This window comes from Coenobita brevimanus, chromosome 14 (assembly GCF_032717465.1).
Source record: "Coenobita brevimanus isolate Jiangsu-jjx chromosome 14, ASM3271746v2, whole genome shotgun sequence".
In the NCBI taxonomy this organism is placed as follows: domain Eukaryota; kingdom Metazoa; phylum Arthropoda; class Malacostraca; order Decapoda; family Coenobitidae; genus Coenobita; species Coenobita brevimanus.
In genome coordinates, this window is record NC_136967.1 from 22,610,732 (window position 1) to 22,634,673 (window position 23,942).

A 23,942-nucleotide genomic window follows, 5' to 3' on the forward strand; every position below is an offset into this window, starting at 1 on the left:
TAATGTAAGTGCCAATCGTGAAAGCGTGAGAGTGCACCCCTTCGTGTGGGTAGGTGTGGCAAACAGTTGGTAGCCCTGATTTAAAAAAAAAAAAAAAAAAGACACTTTCTATGGTTCATGTACAATATACAGTAATCCCTGTATTATCCGGATGCCCACTTTCCGGACTCCCCACTTACCGGACATTGTGGGCCTGGACCTTTGGAACCCAAAAATGGCCAGAAAAAGAAAAAAATCACCCTCAGATCTGATTTTTTGTCCCACCTGCAATTTGAAATTGCTGTGCAGTGCCGAACAGGCCAGCTGTGTTTACGCATGGCCCCTTCACCCCTTCCTTCCTCCCCCCTCACCAGTTGCTGCCTAACTGCCATCAAGAGTAGATCCTCATCGCAGTGGATGCCGCATGTGCTCGTTTTTGTGAATAAACAGTGAATAAACTGCAATACCTTGCCACTAGACCACATGGGAATTTACAGTGTTGTGCAGTGTTAAGAAATTAGAATTTAGAGTGCAAAGGATTAACTGTGGAGTGCAAACTGGTGGTTGAAACTGGCGATTGAAACTGGTGTGGTGCAATCAAGAACAGAATGTGCAGTGTTAAACAATTATAACTCACAGTGCAAAGAATTAAGTGCAGCACAACACTGAATTACTGTACGTGCTTCAAGGGCATTTTCACCACTGCCAAAGCCTTAGAGAAGGCGGCCACAGACGTGCTGTGAGTACCTTGTACACTGCTAAATATTTTCCATAACTACTTCTGATTCCTCATTCTCTGGTTCCTTCCCCCAGTATCCCTGCTTGTCGTACGAGGCTACTAAATGGGTTGGTGGTGGGTTAGTGCCCCACCCCGTAAAAAGGACTAACTAAACAAGCGAATAAAGCACCTCGGACCCGGACAGACCATACGTTGACGACAATGGAACGGACAAAGGACATCCTTAGGGTGGGAACTTGGAATATGAGAGGAGTGAATGATGAAGTGAAAGAGAGAGAGATTGTTCAGGTGCTTGAGGATGCAAGAGTGTACTGTATATATGTGGATTGACTGAAACTAAATGGAAAGGTGAAAGAGTGAGAGAATGGGATTATGGTTTAGGTATATGTGTGTGGGAGTTAATGAGAATGAGAGGGCAAAAGAGGGAGTATGTCTGGTGATAAGCAAGAAGTGGAAGGAGAATATAAGAGAGTATGGAACAGTGGGTGCAAGGATTGTATGGGTGAGGATGAAAGTAGGTATACAAGCGTGGGCGATTGTATGTGTATATGCTCCAACAGAGGACCGAGTGGCAAGAGTGGAAGATGAGTTTTGGGCGAGAGTAGAAGCATGTATGAACAAATTTGAGAGGAGCGAGAGAGTGTTTTTGATTGGAGACATGAATGGCAAAGTTGGGAATGGACGAGTGGATGGAGTGGTTGGTCAGTGGGGTGTGCCAGCTGAAGTAGATGGGAATGGTAGTGCTTTGGTGGAAATCTGTGCTGGTAAGGGGTTGGCAATAGCCAACACCTACTTTTGCCATAAGATGATCCACCGGTATACATGGAGAGTAATGAGGAGGATGGATGGTGAGCTCATTGAACGAAAGGCAATGATAGACTATGTTTGTGTGGATGAGCTAATGAGAAGGCAAGTGTTGGATGCAAGAGTGTGGAGAGGGTGGGGGAATGGAGTCTCTGACCATCACTTAGTGATGGCCAAGGTAAAGCTGCAAAGAAAATGGTTGAGGAGATGAAGGGGAAGACAGAAGGAAACAGCTTCTCTGACAAGAGTGGAGAAATTGCAAGAGAGTGAGAAAATGGCAGAGTATAAGAGCATAGTGGAAGAAAGATTGGGAAGGTATGAGCTAGAGCAGATGGAAAGGGTGGAAGATGTATGTAAGATATTCACAGAAGAGATAGGTGCTGCATGTGAGGTGGTTTGTGGAGTGAGGAGGAGATGCAAGGGTGTGCAAGGGACAGCATGGTGGAATGATGAGGTGAAACGACCTGTGGAACGAAAGAAGAAGGCATATAGTGAGTGGTTAGCAAGCAGAGGTAGGGGAGAGGATGAGAGAGAGAAGAAAGAGGTATATGTAAGCAGGAGAAGGGAGGTGAAGAGACTGGTGAAGGAGAGTAAGAAGAAAGTGGATGAAGAGTTTGGGAGGAATCTGAGTGTGAAGTGGAGGGAGAGTAAGAAATTGTTTTGGAAGGAGGTAAAGAAAGTAAGGCAGTGTGAAAGGGGAAATAGTAGGGGAGTGAAAGATATGAATAATAGATTGTTGGTGGAGAAGAGAGAGAAATTGAGGAGATGGAAGGAGCACTTTGAGGATTTGTTGAATGTAGAAAGTGAGAGCAGTGCGAGTATAAGTGGTTGGGGAATGGCTGGGAGAAGAAGAGATGAGCGGAGGGAGGAAGAGATCAGTAGGGTGGAAGTAGTGGAAGCAATGAAGAAGATCAAGTTAGGAAAGGCCCCAGGAATTGACGGAGAGTGTGGTGAAATGCTGAGGTATGGGGGTGAGATTGTTGTGGAGTGGATATGGAAGTTGTGTAGATTGGCTTGGGAAGAGGGAAGGGTTCCAGAGGACTGGAAATCAGGTATAATTGTTCCTTTATACAAAGGAAAAGGGGAGAGAGAAGTATGTGGTAACCTTAGGGGTATTTGCCTTCTTAGTGTGACTGGTAAAATATATGGTAGAATACTCATTGATAGGGTTAGGCATATGACAGAGGAGCTAGTTGGAGAAGAACAAGGAGGATTTAGGAAGGGAAAAGGGTGTGTAGATCAGATATTTGTCCTAAGATGTTTAGTGGAGAAGTATCTAGATAAGGGAAAGAAAGTGTATGCTGCCTTCATGGACTTGGAGAAAGCTTATTACAGAATAGATAGGCAAGGTGTGTGGAAGGTATTAAGAATATATGGAGTGGAGGGGAAATTGTTGAGTTCTGTGAAGAGTATGTACGAAGGAGCTAGGGCTACGATGCGAGTGGATGGTGAGCTGAGTGAGTTCTTTGATCTCATTGTAGGACTGAAACAGGGTTGTGTGATTTCTCCACGGCTGTTTAATATATACTGTACATGGATGGGGTTGTAAAGGAGGTGCAAGGTAGGGCAGTGGATGTGGGGGTGGCTCTAATGAATGAGGGTGAGATTTGGAAGATTCCAGTGTTGCTGTTTGCTGATGATATAGTGCTGTTGAGTGAAGATGAATGAGAGTTGCAAGGTTTGGTGAATGAATTTGGGACAGTGTGTAGGAGGAGGAAGCTGAAAGTTAATGTAAATAAAAGTAAAGTTATGGTGTTTGAGAGGAATGAAGTCACAGAATGTACAGTGAGGTTGGATGGTGAGGATATGGAGAATGTGAGTGCATTCAAGTACTTGGGTATTGTGATGAGTAAGGATGGAACTTTGGGGGATGAAGTGCATGAAAGGGTACAGCAGGGAAGGAAGGTTGTTGGTTCACTGAAAGCAGTGATGAGAAATAGGGAGGTGAGTATGGAAGTTAAGAAGTCACTGCATGATAGTATTGTGAACCTTACCCTGACGTATGGAAGTGAGGCATGGACCTTGCAAGAGGGGAACAAGTCAAGAGTGAGAGCAGTGGAAATGAGTTACCTAAGAGGAGCATGTGGAGTGACATGGAGGGACAGGTTGACGAATGAAGAAGTGAAGGAATGTTGTGGGGTGGATGTGGATGTGGTTGAGAAGATTAGGAGAAATACACTGAAGTGGTTTGGGCATGTGGAGAGAATGGAGAATGAACGACTGACTAAGAGGGTGTATGTAGGTGAGGTGGAGGGAGGGAGAGGGAGGGGTAGACTGAGGATGAGGTGAAGGGATGGAGTTGAGAGGTATATGAGGGAGGAGGGAGTGAGTTGGGGGGAGGGTAGTCAAATGGTGGGTGACAGAGCGACTTGGAGGCATTTTGTCTGCGGCCACCCTTTGCGGGATTAGGGCGTCGGGCTATAGATAGATAGATGTCCATTATTGGTGTGAATAGGGTCTTAAATAGTTTTAAATAGGTGCTATGCATGTCCGGTAGGGAGTTATTTAGGTGGCTTTCAAAGTTAGGCAGGGTTAGGGTCCTTAAGTACCAGTCCAGCAGACAGGGGCCCACTTTCCGGACATGACTTTGGCTCAGTTACATCGGATAGTGGAGGGATTACTGTAATCTCTTAATGTTAGCAATTCTTACATCTTTTATTTTCAAAGACTGACATTTGTTCTTGCATACTCTGTATAAAAATGTGCACACAGTTCTTGGAGAACCTATACCGTAGGAAAAATTTGGTGTCAGACAGAGCTTCAAAGGGGTTCATGCTGTCAGTGATAACCCTACGAATACGCCATGGCTGGTCATACCGATTTTGACTGTATTTCTGCCCCAAATGCTTGTTTTTTGCCATTTTTCCCACCCAGAACTATGAAATCCCACCAGTCCTCCAAGACACTTGGGTGGGTGGTTAATTTAAAAACCAGTCATGAACACCAAAAATAAAGGTCAGATTCATTCAAATCATGCCAATTTACACCAGGAAAATATATTGCCAAGCCAAAACAAAATAGTACGGACCTGTATGGGTGTACCAAATGCAAATGTGAGACTTCATAATTTTACACTACAGTATATATATATATATATATATATATATATATATACTGACGAAGAGAGTGTATATGAGTGAGGTGGAGGGGGAAAGAGGGAGGGGGAGGCCGAGGATGAGATGGAGGGATGGGGTGGAGAGGTATATGAGAGAGGGGGGTGTGAGTTGGGAGCAGGGCAGTGAAATGGCGGGGGACAGGGCGACTTGGAGGCGATTTGTTTGTGGCCACCCCAAACGGGATTGAGGCGTCTGGCAATAGATAGATAGATAGATATATATATATATATATATATATATATATATATCGTGGTAGGTGGTGGTGACCATCATCCTCTCACTTGATGTAGTGCTGCCTACTTCTTCCTTAGCCTTTATCATTCTTTTTCTGTGCCTGCCCTCCTCTCTTCCTATTTCTCCCATCTTTCCTGTCACTTCTTATTGCTTTTCTTTCCTTTACAGGTGGCTGTACACTGAGTGACAAGCCAAATGGTTTCCTGTAAGCCAAGAAACCATTTACAACGCTGGGTAGTAACCATATAACCAAACCATACGTGCTCCCTATGTGTGTCAAGTGGGTTGGTGGAGGGTTAGTGCCCCTTCCCATAAAACAACTAACTCAAAGTCAAATGGCCACCCCTTATGGGATTGTGGCATCTGGCAATAGATAGATAGATAGATAGATATATGTGTATATATATGTGTATATATATATATATATATATATATATATACAGTGCTCGTCAGAAGTATGGAGCGCCCTGCGTCCCTCCTGAGAAACAAACCTTTCAACATTGAAAAAACATAAAAATAATGCATTTTATTTACCTTTAGTGCTTTGTAGGGTAGCCTTTATGTTTCTTCACGGACCTGAGACGTCTTGGAAGTGAAAGGGCGAGGCTCCTGAGGTGCTGGAGTGGTATTTTGTCCCAGGAGTCACGAATGGCGGCTTCCAGCTTAGGCAGAGAGCTCACGTCCTTCCCTTGGAGACTCTTCTTTACGAGGTACCAGAGGTTTTCAATCGGGTTGAGGTCTGGGCTATTTCCTGGCCAGTCTGTCATGAATGATACCTCGCAGTCACGAAGCCAATTGGTGATCGATTTGGCCTTGTGAGCAGGTGCACCATCCTGCTGAAACACTCGTGCACCTGTTAGCTCGAAGGAGTCTGGTAAATGATCACACAGAAGCTCCAGGTAAACATCCTGATTCACTCTGAGGTTCTTGGGAAGTACAACAAGCTTCCCCAAACCCTTCCCTGAGAAACAACCCCATACCATGAGTGAATCAGGATGTTTAACTGTGCTTTCTACATACCGTGGGTCAAGTGGGTCACTACCTTTTCGTGCTCCTCTGTTACAGGTAACACTAAACGTTGCCTCATCAGACCACAACACTGACAACCATTGCTCCTCACCCCAGTTTAGATATTTATTAGCAAAGGCAAGCCTACGAATTCTCTGGCTGCTAGAGAGAAGAGGCTTTTCACAGGCCTGTGACTTGTGTAACCAAGCTCATGCACCCTACGAGACACTGTTCTCACTGACACCTCACCAAACACTTCTGGGTTGCTCTCCTTAATTTTCCTTGCACTCACATGAGGATTAAACTCCACTGCACGTTTTAAAACATTAACAGACCTTGGGGAAGTTTTCCTAGGCCTACCAGACCTCGGTTTCTTTGTGGGAACTTCACCACTGTTTTCCTCCCGAAACCGCGCACACCAACGACGCACTGTCGATCGTGCCACACCAACCAATTCACTAATTTCCTTTGTCTGGTGGCCTGCCTCCTTTAGAGCAATGATCTGGGATATGATTTCACTCGATAGTTCACGGGTAGGTGCCATAACAAAGTTTTAAAGGCCAAAACACTGCGGGACACTCGGTAAAAAATGGCGCAATTTGAGAGGGACACTCGGCGGAGTTCCTCTCTCTCAGGCAGCCCGTGGGCAACTGAGGCGGGAACCAACCAGCGTGTCGGAAGGCCTCAGGCTACCGTGACGTCATGCTCGGAGCTCAAACTTGTGGCTCAATTCTTACCCCCAAAAATGGGTGATTCTTTTTGGGCCATAAGTATTGCGCGCCCGGCGGACAACGCTGAATACTTCTGACGAGTACTGTATATATATATATATATATATATATAATATACACACACACATTCAGTAATACCTTGATGTATGATACCCCTAGATGCGTTACCCTGGCTTAACGCTGTGGGTGGAAATACCATCATACTCCGCCTATCGATGGCCAAACCTGGGTTTAAGAATGGGTTTTGATTTTTTTTTTACCGATTTGGGTGATATTTTAGTCTAAAATTGTGTGTTAGGTTGATTTATAAACTGTTCATAGACTGAGATTAACCCTTTGAGATTCTGATGACAATTTTGATCGTCATTTCAGATCCAACCTCAGAGATTCCGATGATGCTTTTAATCATCATTTTAAGAAACTTTTGTAAAATATTCACCATAAACTGTATTTATGCATCATAACAAAGAGGTTCGAGCAGGACGTTACAGAAGGGTTGCTCTCTGTGTGGTGGGTACTGCACAGTTGGTCTGACTCATCGCTTTGTTTCTTTATCACTTTAGTCTTTGCTAATATTATTCTACAGCAAGGTATAAAATTTTTGGTCTTTGCCTAGCTTAACTCGTCGCTTTGACATTTTATTTTCTTTGTTTTCCCTTTTTGAACATACTGAGATAAAGTACAACTATTCAGCTTCAAAAAAACACCACAACCAGCATCCGATCATAAAGAGTGTACTGTATTTACATTGACCAATCAAAGGAAAAGATTGTGAAATGAATATGTGGCTGTCTCTAAAATAAAATTGTGCGCCTCCTTTCCTTCTACCGTGCAATAAAATGCAAAAATTACCATAATCCCTATATCATTATAAAGGTAATTTATTGCGGTTTTGCATGTTTTTTTTTTTTTTTTTTTTTATGTGTCCGACTCTGGGCATAGGCTTCACAGCCTGCTATCAAGGCCCAGCAGTCCTCCTACATACCATACACCTCTACATGTCACCACTTCGGCGCTAACACCCACCGTCCATATTGAATACATGCTAGGGCTGTCTCATGCAGGACTGGTGTATTGGTATTAGCGGGGGTATTTTTACGACATGTCGGCGGGTCTTCTGGTAGATCAGTAAAGCCTGATTTAATCAAATTCAAATCCTTAAACTGTTCCCTGCCCCAGCCGGGATTCGAACCTGGGTCCGTCAGGACTGCAGGCCACCTCTCTACCGATTGAGCCACCGGTTTAATCCAGATTTACATATCTTTATTTGTATTTTTTTTTTTTTACCCAATATTTTTCTACGGCAAGGTATAAAATTTTCAGTTTTCGCCTAACTTCAACTCGTCATTTTGACATTTTATTTTCTTTGTTCTCTCTTTTTAACATACTGCGATAAAGCATAACTATTCAGCTTTAAAATGACAGCACAACCAACACTCTATCATGAAAAGTGTATTTACACAGAGGAATCAAAGAAAAATATCGCACAGCAAAGATGTGGGTCAGTGTGAGATTGGCTGACTCTAGCACAGACATAATGGGCCCGGCTCAGAAACCCTATGGGGTTAGTGTGTTTTAGCCATAGGTGGGGTGAACATTGCCATTTTGGGGTGTAGTTTACTAAACTGAATTTTTCCCAGACCATATTTGATGATTTTCAGATTTTGTTTGTTAGTTTTAGTGAGTTATTTACAGGTGTAAGGCTTAGGTTAGCTTCTTTTACAGCTGTTAGGCTATTTAGATTGGCATTAAACTTGTTCTGGGGCTCATTTGGTTGGGTTTTGGACTTTGGGGGAAACCCAAGGCTGGTAAATGCTACCCATTACTTTACATGTTAAAAGTATTCCATGATACCCCGCCTAATGATGAGGTTTTACCTAACCAATTACATTGTTAAACCAGGGTATGCCTATATGTGAGTTTGGGGGAGGAGGTGGATGAATCGGCAGAGAGGCGGCCTGCTGTCCTAATGGACCCAGGATTAAATCCCGGCTGGGGCAGGGAACAGTTTGAGGATTTGAATTTCCTAAAAGCAGACTTTCCTGATCTACGAAATGACCTGCCGACATGTCGTAAAAAGACCCCAGCTAATACCAGTACACCAGTCCTGTATGAGACAGCCCTAGCATGTTTTTAATATGGACAGTGGTTGTTAGCGCTGAAGTGGTGACATGTGGAGGTGTAGGAGGACTACTGGGCCTTGGGATAGGTCACTGCCCCCGAGAAATAGGCCCTGAAGCCTTTGTCTAGAGTCGGACATGTAAAAAAAAAAAAATGTGCAAGTATATATTTATATATATATGTATATATATATATATATATATATAGTACTTATTGAATTATTAATTTCATTAATGATTACTTGCAGGAATTCGTTTGTGCCCTGCGAGATGTGAAGGAGGCTGTGGATGACATTTATAGAGATGTGAGTTCTATGAATGCGATGTGTGTAGACATGAAACAGAGACTTCAGGCAACTAAGTCTGAAACTCGACACTTAATTCACCAGACAACATCTTTGCAGAATCAGAGGTAAACCTTAACAGATTTTTTTTTTTCTTTTTTAGCTGTTGCTTTTCAGACTTGTGCTGTTTTTCAATAGCTACCATGCAAGCTGAGTGTTTACAAAATATGGTATAGCTATATTTGGTGATGATTTGCCATTAGTCTGGAGCTAAGATGTTTGAAAGTGTGAAAGAAGAATAAAATTGATGTTTTGTCTATGTCAGTGGATACTGTGTTGATAATTTACTTTTATGTTTTCCAACTCATCCCATTTCTGGGTTTGAAGTAAGGTGATGATGATATGGAGGAGTTTTGCAAGAAATCATCATTGTACCATTGTGTGTTGTGTTCCATTCGTTCTAAAATTAGTATTGTTTCAGCTTGGGGCAGCTTTCCTTTCTTCACGATCTCTAGTTGCCTCTTTACTCAAACCCCTAGCCTTAAGGTCATCTGTCAGGACCTTGTCTTGTGTTTTTGTTGGGTAGTCTCCTGTTCTCTTCCTGCAACATTCATATTCCCACCACTCTTCACACAATTATTGTATTTTCTACCAGTCTCTCCATATATCGGAACCATTTACACCTACCATTACATAGAATCCTTCAGGTAATTTCAATACAAAGCATGCTTCTTAACTGCAGTATATCTGTTGCACAGCTGTCTCCTTGTTCTGTTTGTTGTTTACATACTTTTGTCTGTCCTTCCTCTAGATTTGCCCATATTTATCTTACATTCTGTACAGCATTGCTTCTTTTACTTAAACTGTTTAAAGTTTACCCATCCTGTAAACAGAGGGAGAGCCATGTAATTTTCAAAAGTGGTTGTGGTTGGTGGGGGCACTCACCATCCACTCACTTGATGCAGTGCTGCTCTCAGGTATCTGCCCTTTCCTCTCCTCCATCCTTCTTTCCTTCCATCCCCTTCTGTCTTTCTTTCCTTAATTCTTTCCTCATCCTTCTGCCTACGGGTGACTTTACACTCCTTCTTCTGTCTTTCTTTTCTTCATTCTTTCCTCTTCTTTCTGCCTGTGGGTGACTCTACACTGAGTGACAAGCCAAATGGTTTCCTGTTCACCAGGAAATTATTTACTATGCTGGGTGGTAACCATATAACCAAATTTTGGCACCTGGTGGTCTAGTGGGTAATTATGGCTCTCCAATCGGATTGGGCCGGTGAAGGTTTATATCCAAGGGATGGTTGGGGTTTATTGCTCATGTAATGCCACTCAGGGATGAGTGAGGCTGGTCACTTTCATCTTAAATGTCAGGACCAACTTGCCTAGCCCCGGGCTCCTACTCTTCTCATGGGGCAGCCTAGGATTGGATGATGGATAGATGGATGGATGGCACAAACACTCTAAATGCTTTCCATCTGATGTCTGTATCAGTAATTAGCTGGTGTGGATGAGGAATTTGGAAGAACTTTGAGTGTAAAATGGAGGGAATGTAAGAAAGTGTTCTGGAGAGAGGTAAAGAGAGTAAGACAGGATGATAAAGACGTTAGTCTGGGAGTGAAAGATAAAAATGGTAGATTACTAGTGGAGAAGAGAGAAAAAGTACGCAGATGGAGAGAGCACTTTAAGGACTTCTTGAACATAGAGACTGAAAGTAATGCGAGTATAAGTTGCTGGGGAATGGCTGGGAGAAGGAGGAATGTGAAAAGAGAGGAAGAAATCAGTAGGATGGGAGTTGTGGAAGCAATGAAGAAAGTCAAAATGGGGAAGGCCCCAGGAATTCATGAAGTGTGTGGTGAAATGCTGAAGCAGGGGGGAGAAATAGTAGTAGAATGGATGTGGAAGATGTGCGAATTGGCCTGGGAGGAAGATAAAGGCCTGGAGGATTGGAAGTCAGGTATAATTATTCCCCTGTACAAAGGAAAGAGGAGGATGAAGTGTGAGGCAGTCATAGGGGCATTTGTCTTCTTAGTGTAATAAGAAAAGTATGTGGTAGGGTACTCATTGACAGAGTTAGGGAAATAACAGAGGAATTAGTTGGAAAAGAACAGGGAGGTTTTAGGAATGGAAAAGGTTGTGTAGATCAGATGTTAGTACTTAGGTCTTTAGTGGAAAAGTTTCTAGAGAAGGGAAAGAAGCTGGGAGAAAGCGTACGACAGGGTGCATAGACGAAGATTGTGGAAAGTATTAAGAATACTGTATATGGAGTAAATGGGAAGTTGTTGAATGCTGTGAAGAATATGTATGGGGGTACTAAGGCTGCTGTGCTTGTGGGGAGTGAACTGAGTGAATTTTTCTATTTGAAGGTTAGATTGAAACAGGGCTTTGTCATGTCTCCGTGGTTGTTAATCTGTACATGGCTGGGGTTATAAAAGAGATACAAGGTAGGGTGGTGGATGTTGGAGTGGCCCTAGTGAGAGAGGGGAGTGTGTACTCCCTGTACGTTTGTTTGCAGATGATACTATGTTGTTAAGTGAAGATGACGGTGAGCTGCAAGGCTTGGTGGATGAGTTTGGGAGAGTGTGTAAGAAATGGAATCTAAAGGTGAATGTAGGGAAGAGACACAGAATGCACAGTGAGGTTAGATGAGGGGGAAATGGAGAATGTGAGTGTTTTTAAGCACTGTACTTGGGTAGTGTGATGAGTAAGGATAGAAGTTTAGAGGGTGAAGTGCTTGAAAGGTTACAACAAGGAAGAGGGGTTGCTGGTTCTTTGAAAGCAGTGCTAAGAAATAGGGAAGTGAGCATGGATGTGAAAAAATTACCTTATGACAGTATTGTGATACCAACTCTAATGTATGGAAGTGAAGCTTGGATCTTGTTGGAGGGACACAAGTCGTGAGTGAGAGCAGTGGAAATGAGTTATTTGAGAGGAGCATGTGCAGTTACATGGAGAGATACTAACAAATGAGAATGTGAAGGAACATTGTGATGTGGATGTGGATTGATAGGATGCGCTAGGAGAAACACATTGAGGTGGTTTGGCTATGTGGAGAGGATGGAGAACGAAAGACTGAGGAAGAGAGTGTATGTGAGTGAGGTGGAGGGGGGGAGAGAGAGGGGGAAGTCAAAGATGAGATGGAGGGTTGGAGTGGAGTGGTATATGAGAGAGCAGAGGGTGAGCTGGGAGCATGGCATTGAAATGGCGGGGGACAGGGCAACATGAAGACGATTTGTTTGTGGCCATCTCTTATGGGATTAAGGCATCTGGCAATTGATAGACTATATATATATATATATATATATATATATACACACACAGCATATACAGTACCCTCGCATCCAGTACAGTATTTTTGTCAGACAGTACTACTATACTGGACCAAATCCATACTGGACAAACAACAGACTTTATGGAAAGAAGTAGGCATTTCTGAGGCTGTAGGAGGTCCTACTGACCCCCTGGAGGAGGGCCTTGAGGATCCTGAGGAGGTCTTTCTGCCAGACCAAAAAAAATAAGCCGAAGTGCAGTCATGTGACGGTAATACAGGCGGGTCCAGATCTTACGAGCTAATTGGGAGCAAGGATTTTGCTTATTAGCCGAATTCTTGTTAAACAAAGTGAAGAACTTATGGGGAAAATAGGGTTAGGGAGCAAGGCCTCTGAGCAACCTCCCCCCAAACCACCAAAACTGACTTTCTGATCATTTTAAGCTGATAGGTAGAGCAAAGCTCAGCCACGTGCACACCACTATCGTGCTTTCTAATTATCTCCAATTTCTGGACGACAGAGATGGAAAGCTGAGCACGCTTAGCACTGGGAGCACTAGGGATTGCAGTGGAATGCTTAGAAGACATGGTGATACGGTAATCCTAGGCACAGAAAAAAAGTACGCTTTACGTCCTTGATTGGGCCAGCTTGATTGGAAGAATGTTTATGAAGATAAGGCAAGAAGAAGCTCACAGAGCTAGCGTGCAACTCATTTCGTAGCCGCCGAGATAAACACGGCGGACAGCTGTGGCACGACCCGCGTCTCAATTCTCGTAAATGCGGATTTATACCTGCTCGTTAAACAGATGGTGGTGCAGATTCCCAGACCTCGTATTAGTGAATTCTCGTTAAGTGATTTTTCGTTAACTGGGATTTGCCTGTACTGCAAATTGACTGGCATGAGTCACGAGGAAGGCACACTGGACCGGCGCGGCAGTAGTGGGGAAACGTTCCTCGGTGTTGGCCATCTTCCCACGTGCGCATTGGTACAGTACCTTCGCGTCCAGCACAGTAATATTGTCATGCATGGGTCACGTGTTGGACCAAAAACGTGTTGGACTAACAATAGAGCTTATGGGGAAAAATGAATTATGTCAGCAACCCTCGGAAAAGTCACCCTAAATACCTACCATATACCTATACATATATTGGTACTATTGTAATTATAATAAATGGTACTGCCCCAGTATCCCTGCTTGTCGTAAAAGGCGACTAAAAGGGTTGGCGGAGGGTTAGTGCCCCTCCCCGGAAAACAACTAACTAAAAAAACAAACAAGAAGCCTCGGACAAGGACTGACCAAACGATGACGACCCAGGACCGGACAAAGGACTTGGTAATGGCAACTTGGAATGTAAGAGGAGCGAATGATGAGGTGAAAGAAAGAGAGATTGTCCAGGTGCTTGAGGGTGCGAAAGTGGATGTATGTGGAATAACTGAAACAAAATGGAGAGGAGAAAGTGTGAGAGAATGGGAGTATGGATGGGGTATATGTGCAGGAGTAGATGAGAATGAGAGGGCAAAGGAAGGAGTGTGTATAGTTGTGAGTAAAAGATGGAAGAGGAGCATAAGACAGTATGGATCAGTTGGGTCAAGGATTGTGTGGGTAAAGTTGAAAGTTGGAATACAAATGTGGCCGATTGTGTGTGTGTATGCGCCAACGCAAGATCGTGCTAGAAAGAATGAGAGAAGAGTTTTGGACAAATGTGGAAGTGTGCATGGAAAAGTTTGGAAGGAATGAGAGAGTGTTTTTGATTGGTGATATGAATGGTAAAGTTGGTAATGTGAAGGTGGATGGAATAGTTGGTGAGTGGGGTGTGCCTGCCGAGATAGATGAGAATGGGAGTGCGTTAGTGGACATTTGTGCTGGGAGGGGGTTGGTGATAGCCAATACCCTCTTCAGGCATAAAATGATCCACAGGTATACATGGCGAGTGATGAGAAGGGTGGGTGGTGAACTGAATGAAAGGAAGGCAATGATTGATTATGTGTGTGTGGATGAAAGGATGCGAAGATGTGTAAAGGATGCAAGAGTGTATAGAGGTTGGGGGAGTGGACTTTCTGACCACTACTTGGTGGTGGCCAGACTTAGGATGCAAGTGAGATGGAGGAATAGAAGAAGGGAAAGACGAGAGGAAGGAGTTGTTGCAAGGAGAGTGGAAAGGTTACAAGAGGATGAGAAAAGGCAGAGTATAAGAGAAAGTGGAGGAACGATTGGGCAAATATGAATTGGAGCAGATGGGAGAGCGTGGAAGGTGTGTGTAAGATATTTACAGAAGAAATATGTGCAGCATGTGATGTGGTGTGTGGAAGGAAGAGAAGGCGGAGGGAGGTGCAAAGGAACAGCGTGGTGGACTGAAGAGGTGAAACAGGCTGTGGCACAAAAGAAGAAAGCATACAATGAATGGGTGAGAAATAGGGGCGTGGAAGAAGTTGAGGCGGAAGAGAGAGTTATATGTGGAAAGGAAGAGAGGTGAAAAGATTAGTAAGAGAGTAAGAAGAGAGTGGATGAGGAATTTGGCAGGACTTTGAGTGTAAAGTGGAGGGACTCTAAGAAAATGTTCTGGAGAGAAGTGAAAAGAGCAAGACAAGGTGGAAGTGAAGTTACCAGGGGAGTGAAAGATAAAAATGGTAGATTACTAGTGGAGAAGGGAGAAAAAGTGAACAGATGGAGAGAACACTTTAAGGAATTGTTGAACATAGAGGATGGAAGTAATGCGAGTATAAGTGGCTGGGGAATGGCTGGGAGAAGGAGGGAGGTGAGAAGACAGGAAGAAATCAGTTGGATAGAAGTTGTGGAAGCAATGAAGAAAGTTAAATCGGGGAAAGCCCCAGGAATTGATGGAGTGTGTGGTGAAATGCTGAAGCATGGGGGAGAGATAGTAGTAGAATGGATGTGGAAGATGTGCAGATTGGCCTGGGAGGAAGGTAGAGTCCTGGAGGATTGGAAGTCAGGTATAATTATTCCCGTGTACAAAGGAAAAGGGGAAAAAGAAGTGTGTGGTAATCATAGGGGCATTTGTCTTCTTAGTATAATAGGAAAAGTGTATGGTAGGATACTTATAGATAGAGTTAGAGAAAGAACAGAGAAATTAGCTGGAGAAGAACAGGGAGGCTTTAGGAAGGGAAGAGGTTGTGTAGATCAGATATTCATTCTTAGATCTTTAGTGGAAAAGTTTCTAGAGAAGGGAAAGAAGTTGTATGCGGCTTTCATGGATTTGGAGAAAGCATATGACAAGGTGGATAGACAAGGATTGTGGAAAGTGTTAAGAATATATGGAGTAGATGGGAAGTTGTTGAATGCTGTGAAGAGTATGTACGATGGTGCGAAGGCTGCAGTGCGTGTGGATGGTGAACTAAATGAATTTTTCTCTTTGAAAGTTGGGTTGAAACAGGGATGTGTCATGTCTCCATGGTTGTTCAATCTGTACATGGATGGGGTAATAAAAGAGGTACAAGGTAGGGTAGTGGATGTTGGAGTGGCCCTGGTGAGAGAGGATAGTGTTTGGAAACTCCCTGTACTGTTGTTTGCAGATGATACTGTGTTGTTGAGAGAAGACGAAGGGGAGCTGCAAGGCTTGGTGGATGAGTTTGAGAGAGTGTGTAAGAAACGGAACCTAAAGGTGAATGTAGGGAAGAGTAAAGTGATGGTCTTTGAGAGAGGTGAAGTTAGTGAATGTACAGCGAGGTTAGATGGTGAGGAATTGGAAAATGTGAGTACGTTTAAGTATTTGGGTAGTGTGATGAGTAAGGATGGAGGTTTGGAGGGTGAAGTGCTTGAAAGGGTACAGCAGGGAAGAAAGGTTGCTGGTTCCTTGAAAGCAGTGATAGAAAACAGGGAAGTGAGCATGGAAGTGAAAAAGTTACTACATGACAGTATTGTGATACCAACTCTAACGTACGGAAGTGAAGCTTGGACATTGTTGGAAGGACACAAGTCAAGAGTGAGAGCAGTGGAAATGAGTTATTTAAGAGGAGCCTGTGGAGTCACGTGGAGAGACAGGCTGACGAATGAGGATATAAAGGAGCGTTGTGGTGTGGATGTGGATGTGATAGGAAGCGTTATGAGGAACACACTGAGGTGGTTTGGCCATGTGGAGAGGATGGAGGGTGAAAGACTGACGAAGAGAGTGTATGTGAGTGAGGTGGAGGGGGGAAGAGGGAGGGGGAGGCCGAGGATGAGATGGAAGGATGGGATGGAGAGGTATATGAGAGAGGGGGGTGTGAGTTGGGAGCAGGGCAGTGAAATGGCGGGGGACAGGGCGACTTGGAGGCGATTTGTTTGTGGCCACCCCAAACGGGATTGAGGCGTCTGGCAATAGATAGATAGATAGATAGGTACTGTGCTATGAATGATAACTAACCTTTTAGGAGAGTGTTGGTGGGCTTGCTGGGAATGGAAGGTGGTATCCAAGGCTGTAAGTAGTCCTACTGGGTTCCCGGAGGATGGCTGCTGACGTCACTTGCGGGTAATGGCTGTTGCTCCTTCTCAACCTCCCTCATAAATCCTTCGAAATCACACTCAGAATCACTATCTTTGTTCACAGCCATGGAAGGTCCTGCTTCTGCCTGTCCTAGCACTGTAATCCTCGGCAAAGTGCATGCTTCTCACACTGTTGCCAGAGCCCCGTCTCGTGACTGTGGAAAGTGATCGCTGTTGCTGACTCAGTAGAGAATAAGGAGAAGCAGCTTTGTTTATAAACTGGTACGCACGCCAATGAGAAGAGTTTCAAAACGATTGATATTTATTCTAAAATATTGATATGTATTCAGTGTCAGGCTAAATGTTCAATGCTGTAGTACGATACATTCTCTGTCGAGTCGCCTGGGTTTTGGTCACACTGTTTTGCCCGTATCCTCGGCAGGAATCCATCCAGATGAATTCCAAATGCCTGTGGTATCGTCGGCAATTTTACCACGTCACCGTTCCGATTTACCATCGTATCCTCAGCAAACCTGGTATGAAGTGCTGTGTGATAGCCTTCGGCTGCCAGGATCTTGTCTTAGTTTTTTATTATGATCACGTTGGCTTCATTCATGTCGTAGGCCTTGGCAATGTCAACTTTCCTCTCCCCTTTCTTCTTCCTCTCGATGCTTTCTAGCTTGGTGGCCTGAGGGAGGTGCCGACACTTCTTGGGGTTCTCAGAAGGCATCCTAGGCATTGTGAGCAGGGTAAAATGCAGTAACAAGAGCAGAAAATGCAGCAAGAAAAAAGCACCTTCCAATGCAATTATGCGACTGAGTGGCGCTGTGGCGGGAGAAATTTAAACAAAACATCACGTGACACCAGAAGTGTTTTTAATTGGGCGGCATCACGATCACGTCACGATAGCGGTCGGGGAAGGCTACTTGATCAGAAGTTTTCATTGGATATCATCATCATGGGAATGTCCAGTATGACCGTGTTGGACCGGGGGTGATCGTGCCAGAGTGAACTCTACGGATTTCGCCCACTTCTCGGAGCTCTGTGCGTCTTATGCTAACACACTTGTGTTGCAGTAATTAAATCGTATTAAATAATACTAATTAATTGCTCTCCGTGCTGGACCCGAATCATGCTGGACTAACGCATGTTGGACGCGAGGATACTGTAGTAGTACTGGATGCAGCACGTCATTACTAGAGAAGAACTCTTCTGATTTGGCCCACTTTGCACAGCTGATCTTTACTACCCAAGCAAATTCATACTATCAATCTATCTGTCTATTGCCAGACGCCTCAATCCCGTATGGGGTAGCCACAAACAAATCGCCTCCACGTCGCCCTGTCCCCCACCATTTCACTGCCCTGCTCCCAACTCACACCTCCCTCTCTCATGTATCTCTCCACCCCATCCCTCCTTCTCATCCTCGGCCTCCCCCTCTGTCTCTCCCTTTCCACATCACTCATATACACTCTCCTCGTCAGTCTCTCACCCTCCATCCTCTCCACATGCTACAGTAATAAATTATTTTATTTTTTTGCTGACCATACTGGATGCAAATAGTATTGGACAAATGCATACTGGATGCAAGGGTACTGTATATATATTCATTCTTTCCTCTTTCTTCTGCCTACGGATGACTTTACACTCCCTCTTCTGTCTTTCTTTCCTTCATTCTTTCCTCTTCCTTCTGCCTGTGGGTGACTCTACCCTGAGTGACAAGCCAAATGATTCCCTGTGCACCAGGAAACCATTTACTATGCTGGGTGGTAGCCATATAATTAAATTATGGCATCTGGTGGTTTAGTGGGTAATTAAGGCACTCCAGTCGGATTGAGCCTGTGTAGGTTCATCCAAAGGGGTGGTGGGGTTTATTGCTCACGTAATACCACTCAGGGATGAGTGAGGCTGGTCAGTCTCATCTTAAAGGTCAGAACCAACTTGCCTAGCCCCAGGTTCCTATGCTCCTCTTTGGGGCAACATGGGATTGGATGATGGATGGATAGATGTATATATATATATATATATATATATATATATATATATATATATACACACATACACACACACACACACACACACACACACACACACACACACACAGTAATCCCTCCACTATCCAATGTAATAGAGCCAAAGGCATGTCCAGAAAGTGGTCCCATCCGGAAAGTGGGCCCCAGCCTCCTGGACTTGTACTTATGGACCTTAATCTACCCTGACCCAGAAAAACACCTATACAACTCCCTACTGGACATGCATAGCACCTATTTAAACCTATTTAAGACCCTTTTCACACCTGTAATGGACATAAAGCATGAAATAAATGAAAAGGTGCCAAAGAATGAGGAATTAGAAGTGACTTTACCTCAGCCAGGGTACTTACAGCACGTTTGTGGCCGCCTTCTCTAAGGCTTTGGCAGTGGTGAAAATGCTCTTAAAGCACGTACAGTAATCCAGTGTTGTGCTGCACTTAATTCATTGCACTGTGAGTTATGATTGTTTAACACTGCACATTGTTCTTAACTGCACCATGCCAGTTTTAACTGCCAATTTGCACTCCACAGTTAATCCTTTGCACTCTAAATTCTAATTTCCTAACACTGCACAACACTGTAAATTCCCATGTGGTCTAATGGTATTGCAGTTTATTCACTGTTTATTCACAAAAAATGATCACATGTGGCATCCACTTCGATAAGCATCTACTCGCGATCGAAGTTAGGCAATAACTGTTGGGAGTGTTGATGATGGGGAAATAGAGTTGCCAGATCTCAACGGCCACATTACCAAACTCCTCAGTTTTCATTACCAAATTTAACTCTTCATTACCAAATTCGTAAAGCTAGCATTTATTCTTCACTAATTATATATACAAGTGGAAATACATGTAATCACTCTCCTTATAATTAACAGCATGTTGATTATTTTCATGCTATGTAGGTTAGCAGATTAATCAGAGAGAGCACACAATCCACTATCTCCATCCTTTGTATCCTCATACATGTGAAAAATCTGTTTAGTAATGCTTTATTCTGATTCATTACCAAACAAATTTTTCATTACCAAATTGGCCCACATTTGGTAATGAATTATACCAAATGGCAACCCTGACAGGGGAGGGGGAGGGGGGGGAAGAAGGAAAGGGTGAAGGGGCCTTGGTGTAAGCAGCTGTTTGGCGTTGCGCGTCAATTTCAAATTACAGGTGGGGAAAAATTTGGATTTGGGGGGTATTTTTTTCTTTTTTTTTTTGGCCATTTTTGGGTTCCAAAGGTCCAGCCCCACAATGTCTGGTAAATATGGTGTCCGGAAAGCGGGTGTCCAGATAGTACGGGGATTACTGTATGTACACACACACACATATATATATATACATACAGTAATATCTCCACTATCCACTGTAATAGAGCCAAAGGCATGTCCGTAAAGTGGTCCCGTCCGGAAAGTGAGCACCTGCCTGCTGGACTGGTACTTAAGGACCCTAACCCAGCCTAACTTTGAAAGCCACCTAAATAACTCCCTACCGGACATGCATAACACCTATTTAAACCTATTTAAGACCCTTTTCACACCAGTGATGGACATAAAGCATGAAATAAATGAAAATGAACCAAAGAATGAGGAATTAGAAGTGACTGTACCTCACCCAGGGTACTTACAGCACATCTGTGGCTGCCTTCTTAAGGCTTTGGCAGTGGTGAAAATGCTCTTGAAGCACATACAGTACAGTAATCTAGTGTTGTGCTGCACTTACAGTAATTCTTTGCACTGTGAGTTATAATTGTTTAACCATCCATCCATCCATCCATTGCCAGACGCCACGTATCCCAGACGGGGTGGCCAGTGGCTTAGAGTTTATTGTTTTACAGGGAGGGGCACTAATCCTCCACCAACCCCACTTGACATGTAGGGATCAAAGCTCTCTTAGCTTATGTACGTTTCTGCAAAATGAAAAAAAATTGTTTAACACTGCGCATTATTAATTGCACCATGCCATTTCAGCTGCCAGTTTGCACTCCACAGTTAATCCTTTGCACCCTCAATTCTAATTTGTTACACTGCACAACACTGTAACTTCCCGTTTGGCCTGCTGGTGAGGTATTGCAGTTTATTCACTGTTTATTCACAAAAAACGAGCACGTGTGGCATCCACTGTGATAAGCATCCACTCGCGATGGAAGTTAAGCAGTAACTGTTGGAGTGTTGGTGATGGAGAAACAGAGTTGCCAGATCGCAACAGCCACTTTACCAGACTCCTCAATTTTCATTGCCAAATTTAACTTTTCAATACCAAATTCGTAAAGCTAGCATTTATTCTTCACTAATTATATATACAAGTGGAAATACATGTACTCACTATCCTTATAATTAACAGCATGTTGATTATTTTCACACTATGTAGGCTATCAAATTAATTAGAGAGAGCAGACAATCCACCATCTCCATCCTGTGTATCCTCATACATGTGAAAATTCTGTTTGGTAATGCATTATTCTGATTGATTACCAAACAAATTTGTCATTACCAAATTGGCCCACATTTGGTAATGAAAAATACCAAATGGCAACCCTGACAGGGGAGGGGGGAGGGAGAAGGAAGGAAGGGGTGAATGGGCCACGGTGTAAATAGCTGTTCAGTGCCGTGTGGCAATTTCAAATTACGGGTGGGAAAAAATTCGGATTTTGGGGGGATTTTTTCCTTTTTTTGGCCTTTTTTGGGTTCCGAAGGTCCAGGCCCACAATGTCCAGTAATTTGGGTGTCCAGAAAGTGGGCGTCCGGATAGTAAGGGGATTACTGTATCTATCTATCTATCTATAACTATATCTATATCTATATCTATCTATCTATCTATCTATCTATCTATATATATATATGTATATATACGTATATAAATAAAGATTCCATATGTTTCCATTATAAAGGGCTAACCTAGATTGGACATTTTCCAAATTGCCCTTTTCACCCCAGATCCCACCAAACCCTCCACAAAATCACCCTGCTGACATTCACTCTGGTACTCACACATGGGAACTTACGAGAAATACTTAAAAAAGTTTCATAGACATTACAGTAACCTTCCCCCCCAAAAAAAAAAATATATAAAAAAAAAATAACAAGAGTTACATTGCAATTCCCTGGCTAGTTCTTGAAATTTACTAGTTCTTGTTGCCTTCCTGAAAATGACATTTTCCGGTAATTGTGTAGCCTGTGAATCACTGATACCATAATGCATTACCCATGTCTAAACGTTCTTGGCAAATCTGTTAACCAGTTGTTTTTAGCTGTTCAGCTGTGACAACTTTTGTTTGATTCATCAGCATAGTGATGGAAGGGACTGTCTTAAGTGTTTAACTAAACCCAACCTAACCTGGTTTAACAAAACCTAATAATTTAACCAAACTTAACCTAACCTACAGTTGGAAAACTGGGAAACGAAATCCATCTTTGAGAACGTAGAGTAAGTTTCTTCCTTTGCGCCAGAAACAGACAATCGTAGGTATGGCTTAACTGTGTAACCCCACAACAGCTGTTTGTTTGCTTATTTCTGAAGGCTCCAACATGCTTGCATGTGTTGGCCTTGGTCACCTAATGGCAGCTGTCCATGCTGCTTGATATCTGGCAGCTTCTGTATTCAATCCCTTATCCAATAGGTCACGGTCAGTGACCTCGTCCCAGGTCTTTTTCGGTCTACCTCTTGCAACCTTACCCCTAACATTAACACTTCCCACTTTCTCATCATCCCCCATTCTCTCCATATGCCCAAACCCTCTCAATCTGGCTCTCATCATCACTACACCAATACACTCCAGTCCCATCCTACCTCTCAACTCATCCATCAGAAACCTAGCCTCCCCAGACCTCACACTCAGGTTTGCACTGCACATCCACCTAATCATCGTCATTTCTGTATGGTTGAGCCTGCGAATATCCTCTTCCTTTACTGTCCAAGTCACACTACCATACAGTATTACACTCCTAACACTTGTTGCATTAAAAGATCTCTTAGCATGAAGGGAGAGCCCTCTCAATGTCAGGAGAGGCAAAAACTCCCTGAACTTCTTCTAGCCACTTCTCACTCAAGCCACAGAGCTTACTTCAGTCCCACCTCCAGCACATAACATGTCTCTCAAATAACAGAACTCTTCCACATACTCAGGAGACTCACTGGCAAGTTCAGTCCTATCACGCCTGCCCTCCCTGACACACTGCACACATGAAATCAGCATTATCTCACAGTCCACCTCTAATAACACTACATCTCTTGTGCATCCACTTCTCAGAGAGACTGCGCTAGATGGAATTTCTTCCCATGCACATGATAAATCGCACATGGCCGCTCTCACTCCTCTGACAGTACCACAACCAGCCCTAGATACCATTACTTTTGTTTTGTCTACATTTACTCTTAAGCCCTTGTGCTCCATACCATCTCTCTTCCAAAACCTTTCCTCCACCTCCCTTTCATTCTCTGCAATCAACACCAAATTATCAGCATACAAAATCTCCCATGGGAGCCCATTTCTGAAGTCACGTGAGAGGGCTTCAAGTACCATGATAAACAACATGGGGTTCAAAACTGACCCTTGGTGCACACCAACATTCACAGAAAACTTATCACCCAAATCTCCATTCACCCTTACCTTGGTGCGAACACAAACTTACACGACTATAGCCTCCCTAACCAGCCACTCCACAATCTCAAGCTTTCTCATTGCCCACTTCACCACCTTTCTAGGGACTCTGTCAAAGGCCTTTTCCATATCAATAAAGACAAAGTACAGTTCCCTTTTCATTCCTATATATTTTTCCTGAAGCTTTCAAACTGTGAATATATCATCAATGATCCCTTTGTCTGGCATAAATCCAAACTGCATCTCATCAGTACGCACTCTTTCTCTTAATCATACGTTCTAGAACTCTCTCCATTACCTTCATTATCTGGTCTAAATGCTTTAGGCCTCTATAATTTCTTTTCATGGTATCACTCTTCCCTTTGTACACATTTACAGTTAGACTCTTCAGCCAGCCATCTGAGACAACACACTCATAAATAATTGTATTTATCAGGTCGGTGACTAACCTCACCCCTATATCTCCTGAGGCTTTCAACATTTCATAAGTCGACCCACATGCACCCACTGCCTTCCCCACCTGCATCCTGCCTATTGCCCCACTTACAGCAGCAGCATCAATCAAAGGCAAAGGGCCAAACATTGGATCTGCTGGCTCCAAACTTTCCCTGTCC

The 23,942-nt window shown here is 43.5% G+C and overlaps 1 protein-coding gene across 1 annotated transcript in view; it reads left to right on the forward strand.

Annotated features, from left to right (window-relative positions):
• The window catches only part of Cog6 (conserved oligomeric Golgi complex subunit 6), a 149,211-nt gene that overhangs the window by 29,792 nt on the left and 95,477 nt on the right, over positions 1 to 23,942 (forward strand). Inside the window, exon 3 of the mRNA XM_080264805.1 lies at positions 8,980 to 9,143. Coding sequence (XP_080120931.1) covers positions 8,980 to 9,143 — 164 coding nt within the window. The remainder of the gene's footprint in view (positions 1 to 8,979; positions 9,144 to 23,942) is intronic.